Source organism: Cyprinus carpio, chromosome B7, assembly GCF_018340385.1.
Source record: "Cyprinus carpio isolate SPL01 chromosome B7, ASM1834038v1, whole genome shotgun sequence".
NCBI lineage: Eukaryota > Metazoa > Chordata > Actinopteri > Cypriniformes > Cyprinidae > Cyprinus > Cyprinus carpio.
This window is the reverse complement of record NC_056603.1, coordinates 41,372,021-41,389,423: the sequence shown is the minus strand read 5'-3', so window position 1 is coordinate 41,389,423 and position 17,403 is coordinate 41,372,021. Positions and strand designations below refer to the sequence as shown.

General features: G+C 36.0%; 1 protein-coding gene across 1 annotated transcript in view; it reads left to right on the top strand.

Moving 5' to 3' along the window:
• LOC109052154 (adhesion G protein-coupled receptor A3) overlaps positions 1 to 16,355 on the top strand; it is a 44,323-nt gene extending 27,968 nt beyond the window's left edge. Inside the window, exons 9-19 of the mRNA XM_042728701.1 lie at positions 422 to 623; positions 788 to 937; positions 2,535 to 2,696; positions 3,744 to 3,944; positions 5,429 to 5,636; positions 7,766 to 7,974; positions 9,331 to 9,455; positions 10,401 to 10,524; positions 10,714 to 10,859; positions 12,168 to 12,263; positions 14,526 to 16,355. Of these exons, the coding sequence (XP_042584635.1) occupies positions 422 to 623; positions 788 to 937; positions 2,535 to 2,696; positions 3,744 to 3,944; positions 5,429 to 5,636; positions 7,766 to 7,974; positions 9,331 to 9,455; positions 10,401 to 10,524; positions 10,714 to 10,859; positions 12,168 to 12,263; positions 14,526 to 15,969 (3,067 nt within the window). The 3' untranslated portion in view covers positions 15,970 to 16,355. The remainder of the gene's footprint in view (positions 1 to 421; positions 624 to 787; positions 938 to 2,534; positions 2,697 to 3,743; positions 3,945 to 5,428; positions 5,637 to 7,765; positions 7,975 to 9,330; positions 9,456 to 10,400; positions 10,525 to 10,713; positions 10,860 to 12,167; positions 12,264 to 14,525) is intronic.
• Positions 16,356 to 17,403: the final 1,048 nt, after the last annotated feature.

Here is a 17,403-nt window from a genome sequence, read left to right as displayed (position 1 = left end):
AGAATTCTTTTCTAGCATCATAAATGTCTTCACTGTCACTTTTGGTCAATTTAATGCATTCTTACTGAATAAAAGAAGTAATTTCTTTCAGAAAAATATTCCTTATTCTAAACTTTGCTTTAGTAAAGGTGTTGAAAGAACAAAAAACAGTATAAATATCATTATCATATATTTAGATTATTGAATCAGTTGCTGAAGATATCAAAACAATGTATTTTTTAGCTCTTCGCTGCACTCTAGTGGTAACAGGTCTAAGTGATGCATATTAAAGCATAAGCTGTGACTTATTTTTTCATTGCATATTCTGTTAAATGAAAACAAATATTCCCATTTAAGGCTGTTTATTTCTATGCAACATCACAGACAAATTGGTACTTCCTTTTGTTGTGCATGAACATGTATTGAACGTGTCTGTGTGCAGATGGCCTCGGACACTGGCTGGGATTACGGCGTACTTGCCCTGTAAACGGCAGGTGAGCGGAGCTGGCATTTACTCGGGCAGCTCGGCGGAAGATCGGCGCGCGTGGAGGCGATGTGGCCGCAGTGGACAGTGGGCAGAGGACGACTACTCGCGCTGTGAATATATGAAAGACGTCACGCGTGTGCTTTATATCATCAACCAGGTAGATAAGTGTAACTTTGGGCAAAGCGGTTGAGCCGTGCAGTATTCTGTGTTTAATCCTCATCATGCACCTGTTTTATTGGTTTATGTCAGACATAATATTTCATTCTTCTGTGTCGGTCTCATTTTCTTTGATTTTATTTCTTTTTTTTTCTCGTATGTCAGATGCCTCTGAATCTGACCAATGCGGTTCAGACGGCGCAGCAGCTGTTGGCTTACACCGCAGAGGCGCCCAACTTCTCTGACAAGGTGGATGTGATCTTTGTAGCCGAGATGATCGAGAAGATCGGCAAGTTTGCTGAGAAGTATAAAGAGGCGAGTCAAATCAAATCAAGTCATATAGGGTCTGAATAAGTTTTTTTTTTTTTTTTGTGCAATGCAAAAGTCTTACACTTTAACTGATCTGTGATCAGCTTCTTACATAAACACTTAAACAGTCATTCTGAGACAAATCACGTAAGGCCTCAGATCCAGGGAATTTAAAGATGACAAAACAACCATTAAAATAAGCCAAAAATCAAGATATTTGTTATTTTATTGACATTCTCAGCTGTTCAGTGAAAAAAACAGGATTCCCACAGTCTTCAAAAACTTGGGTATTTAGGAGAATTTTATAAAATTGAGAATTTAAAAGTGTCATTTTTTTTCCTTCAGATTTTACATTTTGAAAAATAACTGATTCAAATGTGCTCTCAGCTACCATTATGTTAGTAATATTTATATAATATGATTTTTGTTTTTATATAGTTAAATATAAATTATGTAGTAATATAATATTTAAATTGCTTTAATATTACTTGTTTCATTTCTGATTTTGTTTTATTTTAGCTTAAACCTATTTCAGTTATTTACCAATGCAGCCCTTCATATGTTTCATTTCAAATGGTTTCATTTAAGTTTTTCATCAGATATTAATATTTTTATTTTATTTCTGCATTATTTCAGTTCATTTTTAGTCAGAATTTTAAAAGTGTTATTTCCAGATTTGGAAAATTAATAATTAAAATGAATTAAAGCTTCATTCGTTTATTCATTTCAATTTTGGTTTTATTTTTAGTACTTCAGTTTAAACTAACAAACTATAAGTGCTGCCTTGGCAACTAATTGAATTAAATGTATTCTTCTAAGAATTATTTAGTTTTATTTCAGCTTTATTTCAGTTACTGAAAATTAGTTTTGTTAGTGTTATTCTTAGTCACAATATTTATTTTAACTGGAAGAGCTTGGGTAAATAAAAATCCTTAATAAATGCTGTTGTGTACAAAGGGAGTCAGAAAGGTTGACAACAGCTCAATCAAAGCCACGCTACTGTTGGCCACCTGGGTTCATGTCTCCTCTCATCTCTGGAGAACAAACAGGCTTTTACGGTTCAATCAGTGAGGAGAGGCGCAGATAGGATCAGAATGGAGGCATTTGGACACTGGGCCACAGAGCAAAATAGAAGCAGTTTTTCAGGATCAGGTTGCACTTCACTCAGTGTTGAGGGGAAATGTTATCATGTAACACCTGCGCAGGGATCTGTACCGTCATTCAGCATCTCACATATTGCAAGGGCATCTTATTAAATTTCACTTGCCTCACGATTTTGTGTCAGTTATGTAATGTTATTTAGGAATTTAGTTGGCCGTTTAGTGCTCCAGCGGTTGCAGCATTAACAATGTGCGTTCCTCCAGTGTGGGAAAGTCGGATGCATCCCACTAACCACGTATTAGTTCTTCCGGAAAACATGAACTCATTAGCATTTTTCTGTGTGTGATGTCAGGTTTAGTTGATTTCAGGAATGCAGTTTTGTAACTGCACTGAGTGAGAATGCAGTGTGTTTGTGGGTATAATGTGGGCCTGGAGGGATCATCAGTGTTGTGGGGTGGCTGTGCATGCGTTGCATCGTCTCTAACTGCATTTCCTCTCTCAGCTGGGAGATGTGATGGTGGATATCTCCAGTAATCTGATGCTGGCTGATGAGCGAGTGTTATGGATGGCTCAGAGGGAGGCGCGAGCTTGCTCACGTATCGTTGAGTGCCTGCAGAGAATTGCCCTTCTCCGAATCAGTAACGGGGCTCTGGCCTATTCTACTGTGAGTACTGGGTGAAAATCACTTCATTTGTGCATTTTGACTCTGTTTTAAAAAGTCTGTTCATGCTTTTGATTATAAGAGATTTTATCTCTTATTAATATTTTTAATTAGCTTTTATTCTTGCTTATATTACTTCAGCTGAAAAATGTTTTGATTACAGTACAGGGTTAATATGTTTAGACGAGATGTGTGCAGGTTAAAAAAATAATAAATTATATTTTTTATCAGCAGTGAACAGTTTATATAACCTATTTAAACTTAAAAAAGTGTATATACTGTCTTTATGTTGAACCCTTTATATTTTAAACCATTTTTCAAACACAAAATATAGGTTACACTACTTCTGCCTTCAAAGGCTGCAATTATGTGATCAAAAATACAGGATAAACAGTAATATTGTGAAAGGTTTTTGCATTTTCCAAAAGCTGTTTCATATATGAATATATTTTAAAATATTGAAAAAATATAAATAGTTTCAGCATCATTACGCCAGTCTTCAGTGTCACATGATCTTTCAGAAATCATATGCTGATTTACTGCTCAAGAAACATTTCTGTTTATTATGAATGCTGAAGACATTTTCATATTTATGTGGTAACCGTGATACATTTTAAAATTTATTTTAAAAAGAAATCTTGGACCCACTTTATATCAAGTGTCTTTAGCTACTATGTACTGACATTGAAATTAAATCTAAATAATACCTGGATGTAATTACATCTGTAATTAATTTCTGTATTTACATCTTTTAAATCCGCTTCTAGCCCTTAAACCTAACCAAATCACCAAACCTGTCACTAACCTCAACCAGATCCCACCTCAATAACAGCAAAAGTGATTTCCAATAAAACATGACCAAAATAAGTATGTTATTTATTATTACAAACAAAATCTTTTGTGACAGTATAAATGCTGTCACTTTTTACCAATTTAATGCATCCTCGCTGAATAAAAGTATCAAAGTATAGATTGTTATAGAGTAGTTTGAAGGAGACCTGGTGTGAATGATATTGTAACATTCTTCTTTATTCTCATCTGTTTCACCAGAACTCTCACAACATTGCTCTGGAGGCTCATGCCATCAAGGCCAGCAGCTTCAATGGAATGACCTGCACTCTGTTCCAGAAGCTCTCACCGGAGCGCACGCCCGTGGCCCATTTCTCTCCCAGAGACCCCGACATCAACCCGGAGCGACAGCTCAGCTTCAAATGCAACGTGACCAGCAACCTGTCTGCACTGGCTCTCAAAGTAAGCATTTCGTCTCAGGCACTTCCTGTTAGGGTTGTGACGGTGAGGACATTTTCCCACCGGTTAAATGTGACAGCACCGATAATACAAGCATCACTGTCTTTTCCTTGCTTTCCTTCGCTTATGAATAGCTTGGAAAGCAGATATCACTGCAAAAGAAGCACTCAAGCTGAATATTTCTTTTTGTGATGTCAAACCTGTGATAAACTCTTATATTAATGACATGTGGCAGATGGAATGGGATAAATGTCATGAAAATAAGCTATATGAACATCCTAGTTTACGATTTTTTTTTTTTTTTAATTTTACCTCTAGGTGTGACCAAGTTGTTTTTACAAGGTGTCTTTTAGGTCGTACAAGACTTACACATGGATATTTATTAAAAGGTGAAGAACCACCATCATGCCTTACTTGCCAAACTAACATGATTGCAAAGCATATTTTATTGGATTGTACTGTTTTTAATGTAAATAGAGACTGGTTTTATTCAGAGGTGTGTTTAACGGATTTATTTAAAAATGTATCACCTGAATGTATTTTATGGTTTTTGTCTAGTGTAGATTTTAAATGACTTTTATAACTTTTTGTAAATTGTATACCTTGTGTAATTTATTCTGAGATCACCATGAAAATAGCCTTAATGCTGGCATGGCGTTAAAAGTGAATAAATAAATAAGTTTAAATAGCTTGTAAATGTGGCGTGCTTATATTACTTTCACTTTCAAATTAGCTGCAATTCAGCGTCAATCGAGCAACAACAAAATACAATGTAAACATAGAACTATTATTAACAAAACGGATAAAAATACACCATGCTTATAGGCTATGCCTAATATAAAAAAACAAATAACGTGCACAAAGTTTAAATAGGTATACAAAACTGAAAATAAGTAAACACTGTGGAACCTAAGAAATGTAGAATGTTAATTAGCAAAACGAATAAGAACGCTTTGAGGCACGGCATACACCTTGATGTTTAAATAAAGTAAAAATCAACAAACACTGTGGAATCAATTAAATAAGAAACAAATGTTTAGAAAAACTTCAGAAATCACCTTAGATAAACGGCAAAAGTCAACAGGCTTTTCAAAATCCAAAATATTTCCTAACAGGTGCTTTTGCCTTTCGTTTCAAAACTAAATAATTCGCTATCGTCTTGTCTGTCTCACCTCACTCTCCTCACGTGATAAATGAAATCTGATCCATGATGCGACTGTGTTCAGTTTTTAATTGCAGTGTCTGAACTAAATGATTTTTATTACTATAAAAAATCTAAACGATGCCGCAGTGGGCGAGTGGCATAACAGGAGTTGCGGCTTAACACTTTCTATCACAGCAAGCCTACTTCCTGTACCTATACACTTGATTTGTCATAACCTATAAGGCGAGCGCTTCTTCAAAGCGAGAACTCCAATAAAGCTGTGGAAGCAGAAACATATCCATCATGTTCTGACAGTAACGTTATTGCATCTCCACGTCTGCAGAACACTATCGTGGAGGCGTCTCTGCAGCTTCCACCGTCTCTCTTCTCGTCTCTGGGAAGCTCAGGTCAGGCTGATGAAGCCGTCTACAAGCTACACCTGCTGGCCTTCCGCAACGGCAAACTCTTTCCTCCGACGGGTAACTCCACCCTCCTGAGCGACGGCAGTAAGAGGAGGAGTGTGGTCACACCTGTGATCCTCACAAAGATCGGTAAGAACACACTCAACGCCTCGGGCGAGATCACACTCCTCATTGTTGATGTTATACAATATTTCTACCTGGCTAGAAAGCTAAATAAAATACAATGGTCAGAGAGACAGACAAATCATGTGACTTCAGTATAATAGTAAGTGTTACTGAAGTGCATGTCTTAGTCGTATACAGAGCAGGGTTATTATATTTAACTAAAACTACTTCAAAACTGCTTAAAATAAAATAAACAGAATCAAAATAAACACTTAAACTGGTTTTATTTCAGCTAATTACCAAAGCAAATAAAATAATGATTAAAAAATGTTCACACTTTATTTTAAGGACCAATTCACACTATTAAGTATTTGCTTATTATTATACATAATACTAGCATATTGGCTGTTTATAAGTACTTATAAAGCACCAATTAATGCATTATTCTGCATATTTCAGTTCCCTAAATTCTACCCCACACTTAAACTTAACCAACTTACTAGCTATTAATAGGTGGCAAATTTGTAGTTCATTGAGGCAAAAGTCGCAGTTAATAGTTAGTTAATAGTTATTTGATTATTTGATTTTGAAAGTTAATCAACAAAAATTATATCAAAATTAAGATACTAATTATACAAAATGAAATTTGTTCAAAAAAGGGATTTTCCCCAAAGAAACGTATGAAGTGGTCAAAAATTTCTCCCTTGCCGTTCAATTCATTACCACTCACTTTATGAAATTCACAAATTACACAAACTTCTTTCATAATTAACATATTAAACTGAAACAAAACACAAACAAATATTATTTAAACATAAATATAAAACAGAAAAAGAAATTTGCTTAAATGGCTACAACAGTTAATGCAGATTAATGCATTAATTAACGTAAGCTAATGGACATGTATCGAAAAACTATATAGATCTATTAAAAAAAACAAATGAATTGACAAAAAAAATCTACAGCAAAAGTTTGACTAAAAGTGAAAACAGGACATTAAAAAATAAAATCTAATTCAAAACTTTAACAAGAACTGTATTAGTGTGTCAGTGATACTAAAATAACACTAGTGCAGAAGTGTAACTTACCGTGGGTAATAAAAGTTTAATTATGCCTTGTAAGTTTTTAAATAAATCAAAAAAGTGCTATTGCAAATAATATTTTTTTTTTTTTTTCTAGAAAATGTTGCACCAGGTCAGAATTGCATAGAAAAAAAACCCACATGACTGCACTGGGAAAAAAAAAATGGTGTAGAATTTGTTTACTTTTTGAATTCAAATATTGCAAATAACACACTGAATGAAACATGAAACTTTGAAATGGAAAGAGTGACAATATATTTTCTGGTAAAACATACTCTAGTATTTGTTTTATTTACAACTTTGATTTTTTTTTTTTTTTTTTTTTTTTTTTTACAACATTGTTCTTCTTTTATGATATCATCTACTGAACATAAACAACCACTATTATAATACATCCCACCCCCATTTTGGCTTCAAGCGGGTAAAGAGGCATCGTGTCATGAACAGAGCAATAATGCTGCTGGAGAGCAGCTGAAGTGTGAGGGGGCGGCAAACTACAGCACAGGGAGCTGCTAGGAAAAACTGATTGATTTCAACCAGAGGCCTAAGTGGAGCAGAAAGAGATTGCAATCCCATGTAAAGCTGCAGAGTTTAGAAGAATCTCATATGGACCGACTGTCCATGATCTGCCACTGGACTACTGGCAATATTCACATTGTCTCTCAATACAAGCGATGCACGTGGATTTAATGTGTTTTCTTCCTAACTAAGCGTTTAGTTGGCTAGTCAGTGATGAACTGTATTTTTATCATACACTCTTAAGAACAATGGTTTGAAAAGGCCATAGAAGAACCATTTTTGTTCCCCAAAGAACCTTTTAGTGAACAGTTCTTAAAAGAACCTTTTTTTTCTTAGTTTGAAGAACATTTTAATAATCTAAAGAACCTTTTCCACTAGAAAGAACCTCCTGTGGAATGGAAAGGTTCTACGGATGCTAAAGGTTCCTCATGGAACCATAAATGTGAATAATAACCTTTATTTCTACGAGTGTACTATCAAAGATGGTCCACAACCAGAACTGTTGTGTTTTGTAAGACGAACTGATTAAGCATCCACTCTGCTGTTGTTTAGAGGGCTTCCCGCTGAAGAACCTGCAGAGTCCAGTGAACGTGACCCTGCGGCGCTTCCTGCACGGCTCGGACGCTGTTCCCTCCTTCTGGAACTTCAGTCTGCTGGGAGGACAGGGCGGCTGGCAGAGCGACGGCTGCCGGATCCTCCATCAGGACGACAACTTCACCACAATGTCCTGCCATTCACTGAACAACTACGCTTTACTGATGGTGAGAGAGACAAACCAGGCGTGCATTTCAGTCTCTTCTTCATAACAAACTATTGTAGGGCTTTCGAAGACTTGGCACACATGCTGCTTGTAGTACTTTTATAGTGCTTTTTGTTTTTTTGTTTTTTGAATGTCTATGGAAAGAGTCTGAACATATTGCTGGACAATTCCTTTTGTGGTCCATACTGAGAGAAACATCATAGTGGTCATTAATGATATAAGAGTGGAAAAAAAAAAAGTAGTAAGGTGAGTGTGTGTGTATATATATATATATATATCTATATATGTGTGTGTGTGTGTGTGTATGTGTGTATATATATATACATATGATATATATATATATATATATATATATATATATATATATATATATGTGTATATATATGTATATGTATATATATGTATATGTATATATATGTATATATATATATATGTGTGTGTGTGTATATGTATATATGTGTATATATATATTCAAACTAGTAATAAAAAAAATAATTGAAATAAAGCACAAACTGATGTAAAATAAGTTAAAATAGTAATATAAATGACAACCGATCATATCATGTTTTTTTTCTTTTTTTGTATGTATATATATATATAAAATGTAAAGAAAATATGACAAGCTCTTAATCAAATTATTATAAAAATAATTGTTAATTGAAATAATGCATATAATTAGAAATGTTGCATTGACAACTTTGGAAATAAAAGTAAAGTGCTAAAATTTCTACAACTAAAATTAAATTAAGGCTAAATAGGAGAAAAACACTAAAAGGTTATAAAATATTAAAATATTAGAAATGCTGCCTTGAAGTATCACTAAAATCACTAAAACTGAAATAAAAATAAAGCTAAAAAGAAATAGTAAGAACAAATGGGGAAAAAAATCATAGCAAACTTTTTTAAAAGCTAATTCAAAAATACTAATAAATACTATGATAGTATATAAGAAATACGAAAGCAGTGAGCAGTATTTACTGTACATATAAATGCATTACATGATAGAGTCCATGTGTGAAATACTGTTTATGATGCTGCTGTGTGACTCTGATAGCAGCCAGAAGTAACAATAAGGATCTGCAGGATAGGTAATGGATTGCACTGTTCCCATCATCCTCTTGTCATGTAATCACTTGAGGTTTTTTTAGTGCTGGATTGATCTGCTGTGCAATTTTCTTCTGATTTTCCTTCATGGTTGATGTGTACCGTGAGCCTTTGACTCTAGACCTGTTTGTGATTAGATCTTTTTTCACACATCCTCAACACCCACCCTTCCAGAACAAGAAAAAAAATCCTAATTATTGGCTGTTGAAATGCATTCGCAGATATAATCCGCTGAAATACTCTTGTCTAACAGGATCTGAACAGGACCGGGAACGACGCGTACTGCTTCGAACCTCTTCACCCTGTTATCTACGCCACAGCCATCATCCTGGTGCTCTGCCTGCTGTCAGTCATAGTCAGCTACATCTACCACCACAAGTAAGCGCTGGTGTAAAGTTTATTTTTAAAGGAACAGTTCACCCAAAAATTGAAAATTTGCCGATAATTTACTCACTCTCAGTCCATCCAGGATGTAAGTATTTTTTTTTCTTTAGTAGAAGATTAAAGACGTTTTCTAGCTGAAACTGTGGTCCTTGGTTATTCATAAATGCAAGTCAATGGCTACCGTCATTTTGAGAGCCAAAAAAACACACAGCAGCTGAAACAAAATGAATACCTGTGGCTCCTGACGATACTTTGGGTTCTTATGAAGCAAAACAATTGGTTTGGCAAGAAATTGAATAGTATTTACAACATTATCACCAGTACTCCAGTAGAAGGTTTTCATTAGTGTTAAGTAAAATATGCACGTTATTATTGGGTGCTTTATTAATATAACTGCCTTTAAGTGACATCAAATGTAAATGAACAGGTGAATTGGATATTTGAACCAGTTCATTGCAACAAACTGTCCAAAAGATTCATTTTGCAGAAAAAACCCATTTGTCTGAAGCTATGGATTACATCTAATAATGTTGTAAATAATATTAAGTTTCATGCACAGACCGATCGTTTTGATTCATGAGAATCAGTTGGAAGTGGATCAGAAAGTTGTTCTAAGACAAACGCATTTTGGTTTTAGGTTTAGTGCAACTTCGATGAAAGGTTTTGATGCACTTCAAATGTTGACTAGTGTATATCATCTGGAGCCGCGTGTATTAATTTTGTGTTGCCTGCTTTTTGACTACCAAAGTGACGGTAGCCACTGACTTGCATTTGATGAATCACTAAGGACCACAATTTCAGATTTTACCTAAAAAAAAACGAGTACATCTTGGATGGCCTGAGGGTGATTAAGTTAACAGCAAATTTTCATTTTTGGGTGTCCTATACCTTTAAGCTGTATATATGCTGGTTTTAATGCGATATTTCATGTGTTCGCAGGTCGGTGCGTGTGAGTAAGAAATGCTGGCACATGCTGGTTAACCTGTGCTCACATATGCTCCTCACCTGTGCTGTGTTTGTGGGCGGCATCAACCAAACGCACAGTGCAAGTGTTTGTCAAGCGGTATGTGCCTGCTTTTCTGTGTATATACAGAGTTTGGGTGACAATATTTACATAATCTTCATAAAAGGTTCTCAGTTTATAGGCAGACCTGCAGTACTGCTGTCAAGATCACATTACTGTTTTGAGAATATTAGCATTTTTGTTGTCCTTGAGGAGAGCTCTTATGTTTTCTAATGTCGTGTCCTGAAGGTGGGGATTGTGTTGCATTACTCTACACTGGCTACAGCATTGTGGTCCGGCGTAACGGCACGCAACATCTACAAACAGGTGACGCGGAAGGCCAAACGCTACGAGGAGCTGGACGAGCCTCCGCCTCCACCCAGACCTATGCTGAGGTAATGAATGAGGAGGAGGAAAATACTGTGCAAAAATCATATAATAGCTATAAATGGTTAATCATTTATATGAATAATATGTGAATCTGTATATATCGGTATTTATATGATCGATATATGAGAAAGCACACATGCTGTGATCTATTTTAAGGAACATTAATTTGACACTTAAATTGCTCAAAAGGCAAGACTGTGGGTTTTAAATGATCTTCTCCTGCTGACCACTTGGTGTCAGTAAATATGCAACAGAAAGCAGGACTGTGTTTGGGAAATTGTCCATGAATTTTAGAATGATGTGCCTTATAGGGATCGTTCACTTAAAAATAAAGTTCTGTCATTTACTCACCCTCATGTCGTTCCAGAACTATATATATATATATTGGTAACCAGAGAGTTTTGAGTTTTAGTGACCATTGTGTCTATTGTATGGACAACATAAAATCACATAGACATGTCTCAAAATCTTCTTTTTATGAAAGTAAGTCACACAGGATGAGTGAATTATGACTAGTATTGTTTTAGGATTTTTGTGTAGTATTATAATAGTATCCAGTCTCATAACTATGTTAGGGCACAGAAACACGAGTATTTACAGGATAGTCAAATGGGTAATCAATTGACCTCATTTATACAGCATTTATTAATATTTAAAATTAGTATTTATTTTTATATTTTCAGTTTTTATTTAGATTTTTGTTTAAATGTTTGCACATTTTTCATTTTATACTATATAATAATATTAATATATAATATTTCTTTTTAACTTTTATTTTGTAATTTTTTAAAATAAATTTAGTGCTTAAAATGAATTTGAGTTAGTTGCCAACGCAAAATTTCAAATTTTCTGTTTTCTTAAGTTTATCATCTAATATTTGTATTTTATTTTAGTTTAAGCTTTGTCAATTATTGCAATTTATTTTTAATAGATTTAGTTCCCATGAGCAACACTGGAGATGACAGAATTTGATTTGATTTTATATATATATATATATATATATATATATATATACATACAATTTTATTTTATTTTTTATTTTTATTTTTATTTTGTGAAATATCCCTTTAAGTCTGGAATACACAACACAGCTTTTACCCAAATTTTGCTATGATTTGCAGTCTGGATAGTGGATATACATCGACACTTGTTGCCAAAGTCAGAGCCAGTGTATGAAACCTCGTGTTTTAAAATATGTTCAGATCTTATAAAGTCATGTACTGTATTCCAGCAATAATGCTCTAACATGAGGATATATAATACCTTACTAATTAAGTTTAGTAACTCTTGTTGTTATTTTTTTCTTTCTACAGATTCTACTTAATAGGTGGAGGCATACCGATCATTGTGTGTGGAATAACAGCTGCAGCTAACATCAAAAACTACGGCAGTCAAGTCAATGCACCTTAGTAAGTATTAGAGGTTAAGGTGCTTTTTAACTATCCCTTTGAAATTAAATTCAAGCTAGAGGACTATATATATATATATATATATATATATATATATATATATATATATATATATAGATATAGATATAGATTGTAATTTACAGATTTTGTGTAATCAGTTAGACTCTTGTGTTTGGATTCATGTAAACTATTTGAGACAAAATGCAGTGGTGTAATATGTTTCCTTAACTTTGTTGCTATTAACGACAGACTGTAGAGATCCAGCCTGTATCTGCCTAAAGGCGCTTTTCAAATCCCCTGTGAACACTTCGTGTCATTTCATAGTCTTTCTCTGTCATAAGAAATTACTTTTGCTATCGCTGGAGCCTAATGCCCATGCTCTGTAAAGTGCAGAATAATACTTTATGGAGGAGAGAGAAGTTTTAGACCTTCTGAAGCTGTGTGAACCTAATTATGGTGCTCTATTTTTGGCTTCCCACCTTGTGTGTGTGTTGGCTTCCCATTTCCCTTCTTTCACTTGTGACAGCTGTTTGGATTGTGTAACAGCATGGTTTAATTTAAAAATCCAGACCATCTGAGATCTTTGGGGTTTAATTAATCTCACGCTACCGTGACAAAAGAAAAAACGCTCTGCTGAGCATCACAGAACTCAGAAGTGCCTCACAAGTGTTTTACTTTTCTGATAAGATGAAGCCCTTGATACCACTAGTGTAAACTTTAGAACTGATGTATACTTATTGTAAAAACTACTTCTTGGAGAGCAGACCTGCAGTGAGTGACAGCTGCGGTGATTTATAACGGGATGGGAGTGTTCTCGCGCTGTTCTGTGTAATATTTTATGCACGATTTAAATTTCTTTTTGGTTTTTTAATGCTGCCAAGTAGGACAATGTGACATTGATTTACTGAAGTATAAAACAGCAATAAAGTAGCTCTCAGGAAAAAAGTTCTCAGCTAGTTTTAGATGTGTAGACTTGAAGTCTTAAAGTACATCACAGACATACCAGCACAACATCAGTGTTATATTGTCAGTTCTATTGAACAACATTAAAAACATAACTAATTATTATTGTTATTATTATTATTGCAATAGATGAAAATTCTGATGCTGATGTTGTATAAAATAAATGTTTATGTAATTATTGTTATTGTCCTCAATATAATCTTTGCTGATTGGACAAAAAATAATAATTGCATAATTAATAATTATCACTATTATAATATCATTGGAAATAATAAACCGTTTAGATTTTTTGTTATAATTGAACAGCCCTAGATTAATGTTTAATGTGAACAGTTATAACAGCATATTATTATTATTATTATTATTATTATTATTATTATTATTATTATTATTATTATTATTATTGCCATGGATACAGTATTTGCAGATATGGCAATAAAAAATGTAAAATTAGTCTACATTATTAATCATCTTAATGCTATATTTTAACATGCCTTTTTTTTTTTTTTTTTTTTTTTTTTTTTTTACATATTTTATAGGTATTTGAAATAGTAATAACAGTAAATAATTTATAATTACAAGCAACTAATACTAAAAACCCTAAACTTATAGTAAGCACATGTTGCTAATTAATTTTACTTATTTGTTATAGTGTAATTACACTAAGTATCAGCAGATTAAAATAAAGGGTGACCAGAATCATCATTATATTATGTGAAATAATCAACCAATACAATTTGTGTTGTAATCAAATGGCCTTATCTGAATGTATTTATGAAGGCATATTAGTTTTTTGAGTGTGAAACAGCAAAATAAGCGTTAAATTCAGAATGAGCTTGCAGTTGTTGTAAGAAAGGGGCAGGTTAAAATGGATAGGGGTGCACGATAAATATCGGCCGATAATAAACACAGAGCCATTGTTAACTGACAAGCTGCACAAATCCACGTTCATTATCAGTGTGGATTTGCGCAGCTTGTCAGTTAACAACGGCTCTGTGTAGTAACAGCTGCTCTATGTGAATTTATGCACCTGATGGAATTTACCACTGATTAGAGAACCAGCTTTACTGACGAGATGCGCATTAATTATCGGCCGATATTTATCGTGCACCCCTAAAAATGGACAAAATTTTTGGAGAAGTCCAGCATACATCATCAGAGAGAACTCTGTATTTTCTACGAAGTCAGCAAAATTGTTGAAACACAAACAAATGGCTCACAATAACATGCATTTAGAAAATAAATAGGGTGATGTTTCATTTCTATAGACTTTAAAAAGCATCTGTTGTCCTTCCGCAGCTGCTGGATGGCATGGGAACCTAGTCTTGGTGCGTTTTACGGCCCGGCTGCCTTCATCGTTTTCGTGGACTGCATGTACTTCCTCAGCATCCTCGTTCAGCTCCGCCGGCACCCCGAGCGCCGCTTCGAGCTCAAGGAACTGTCTGAGGAGCAGCAGCACCTTTCTGTGGCTGAAGCAACTGAAATCACACCGGCCCACCTGGAGTCCTCGTCCGCAGCGCAACCGGTCCCGATGTCGGCTCTGGAGAACGAACATACTTTTGTGGCCCAACTCATCGGCGTGGCAGGGTCTCTTGTGCTTTATGTTGCTCTGTGGGTGTTTGGTGCTCTTGCGGTGTCCCAGGAGCATCCGGCAGATTTGGTGTTCGCCTGCCTCTTCGGCACCGCTGCTTTGGCTCTCGGGGCGTTTCTTGTGGCACACCACTGCGTGAACCGTCAGGACATGCGGCACCATTGGTCACGAGCTTGTTGCCTGGTTCGCCGCAACTACGCTGTACAGATCGATTCCCTGCTTTTGCCAGTCGCAGGAGCCGGAGGCTCTGTCTTGACAGCAAGGGGAAACGGCGAAACTGCGAAGTGTCCAGCCAGCAGCGCTGAATCCTCGTGCACCAATAAGAGCGCGCCGAGCGTCCGCAACTCCACCCAAGGCTGTAAACTGACCAATCTGCAAGTGGAAGCGGCTCAATGCAAAGCAGCCCCTTCTACGGCCAATGGGATGGCGTTATTGGACAACAGCTTGACTGAACATTCAGTCGACAATGAGATTAAGATGCACATCGCACCTGTTGAGGTCCAATATCGGCCGAATTCGGTCAACAACAACAATCTGTCAGGAACGGGCATCACAAACATCAACGGGCATTCGGGGCGACACCACAAGAACCGTGCGAGAGCACATCGGGCCAGTAGGCTCACGGTTTTGCGTGAGTATTCGTACGACGTTCCCACCAGCGTGGAGGGCAGCGTGCAAAGCGTCCCGCACAAGCGCCACCATCATCACGAGAGCCTGCAGGCCCGTAACAGCCGACGGGCGGCGTATTTGGCTTACCGGGAGCGCCAGCAGAGCCAACTTCAGCAGGACAGCAGCGACGCCAGCACCAGTGTGCCCCGCCGCTCGCGCCACCTCGCCAAAGGTGGAGGCGTCCGCCCCAATAACAGTTTTGGGCACGGGCTCAGCAACAGCCTGGGGAACGGTGTCAGTAATGGAGGCTTAGTCGGAGGAGGGGACGGATCGGGGACTGACGTCAACAGCCAAACTAGAGACTGTCCAAAACAGCCCCTCCCTGTTGAACTGGAGGTGCAGCCCAAGTCTTACGGGTTGAACTTAGCGTGCCAAAACGGACCTGCCAAAGACTCTGAGAGGCTACAGAATTTGTCGCCCCTGAACGTGGAGAGTTCTGGGAATATTAAGACTGGCTTGTGGAACCATGAAACTACTGTGTAGCGAGATTCCCTTCTCAGAGACTACAAATTGGACTTTTACCTGTAACTGTGAATCTCTTATTTTATGATTTTGATCTGAAAGGTACAGTTTGTAAAAATAGTTCCTGAAAGAGTTTGTGTTTTAATGTTTATGTGAGAAAATACCTAAAAATGCATATAGTTTACCACTTGGCTGCATCATAGTCAGTCTACAAATGGTCTATTTTTATATCTTTTCGGCCCATTTTGTATTTTATTCTGACGTTTTGTATGTGAAGATGCATGATGCGCTGCCCTTTGAGAATATGTTGGCTGACTCTCTTATATTCGAATGTGTTTTCAAACAGTAAAGAAGATTGTGTTCTATTGCGGGCATCAAATAATAAAAAAATCTCTTTACTCTGCCAATTTCATCTCATTTCTGAGTTCAAAGGTGAGTACATCTGAGAGTTGCCTTGCGGTTTCAAGTAATTGAGAGCTTATTTTATGATTTTTGTTTGTAAAAATATTTCCTGAAAGAATTTGTGCTTTGATGTTTATGTGCAAAATTTGAGAAAATGCCTACAAATTTATATAATTTCCCATTTGGATGCATTATAGTCAGTCTATAAATGGTCTGTTTTGTGTCCTTTAAGCGCATTTTTTACATTAAGTGCATGACATGCTGCCCTTTGAGAATATCTTGGCTGACTCTCTTATATTCAGATGTGTTTTCACATGCTGTATTAAACAAGATTTAGTTTCAACTCCGGCCATTAAATAATAAAACATCTCTTTATGCAGCCCAATTCATCTCAACTCTGAGTTCAAAGGTGAGTTCAGACCCCCACATTTGAGAGCTTCATTAAGGCCTTGTGGTTTGGAGTAATTGGAAGCCTATTTGATGATTTTGATTAGGTTTTAACAAAAGGTCCTAAAAGAAATTGTTTTGTTTATGTGAAAAATTTAAGAAAATACCTACAAATGCATAGTTTCCCACTTGGCTGCATCATATATGTGCAGACGCCTGATATACTGCCCTCTGAGAATATGCTGAGTCTCTTATATTTGAATTCACATAGTAAATAAGTTTGTGTTCAATTGCGGGCATCAAATAATAAAAAAATAAATCTCTTCACGCAGCTCACTTCATCTCATCTCTGAGTTCAAAAGTGAGTACATCTGAGAGCTTCCTCTTATTTTATTATTTCCGAAAGGTTTTTAAAAATAGTTCCAGAAAGAATAATGTTCAAAATCTGAGAAAATGCAAAACGTCTACAAAAGGTCTATATTTGCATCTTTTATTCCAATTTTGTATTTCATCTGACATTGTGTGTGAAGATGCATGACATGCTGCCCTTTGCATGTATGTTGGCTGAATCTCGTATCTTCTGTGTTTTCACATAATTGTTGGCCATCGATAAATAATCTTTACGTAGCCCACTTCATCTCATCTCTAAGTTCAGAGGTGTGTTCA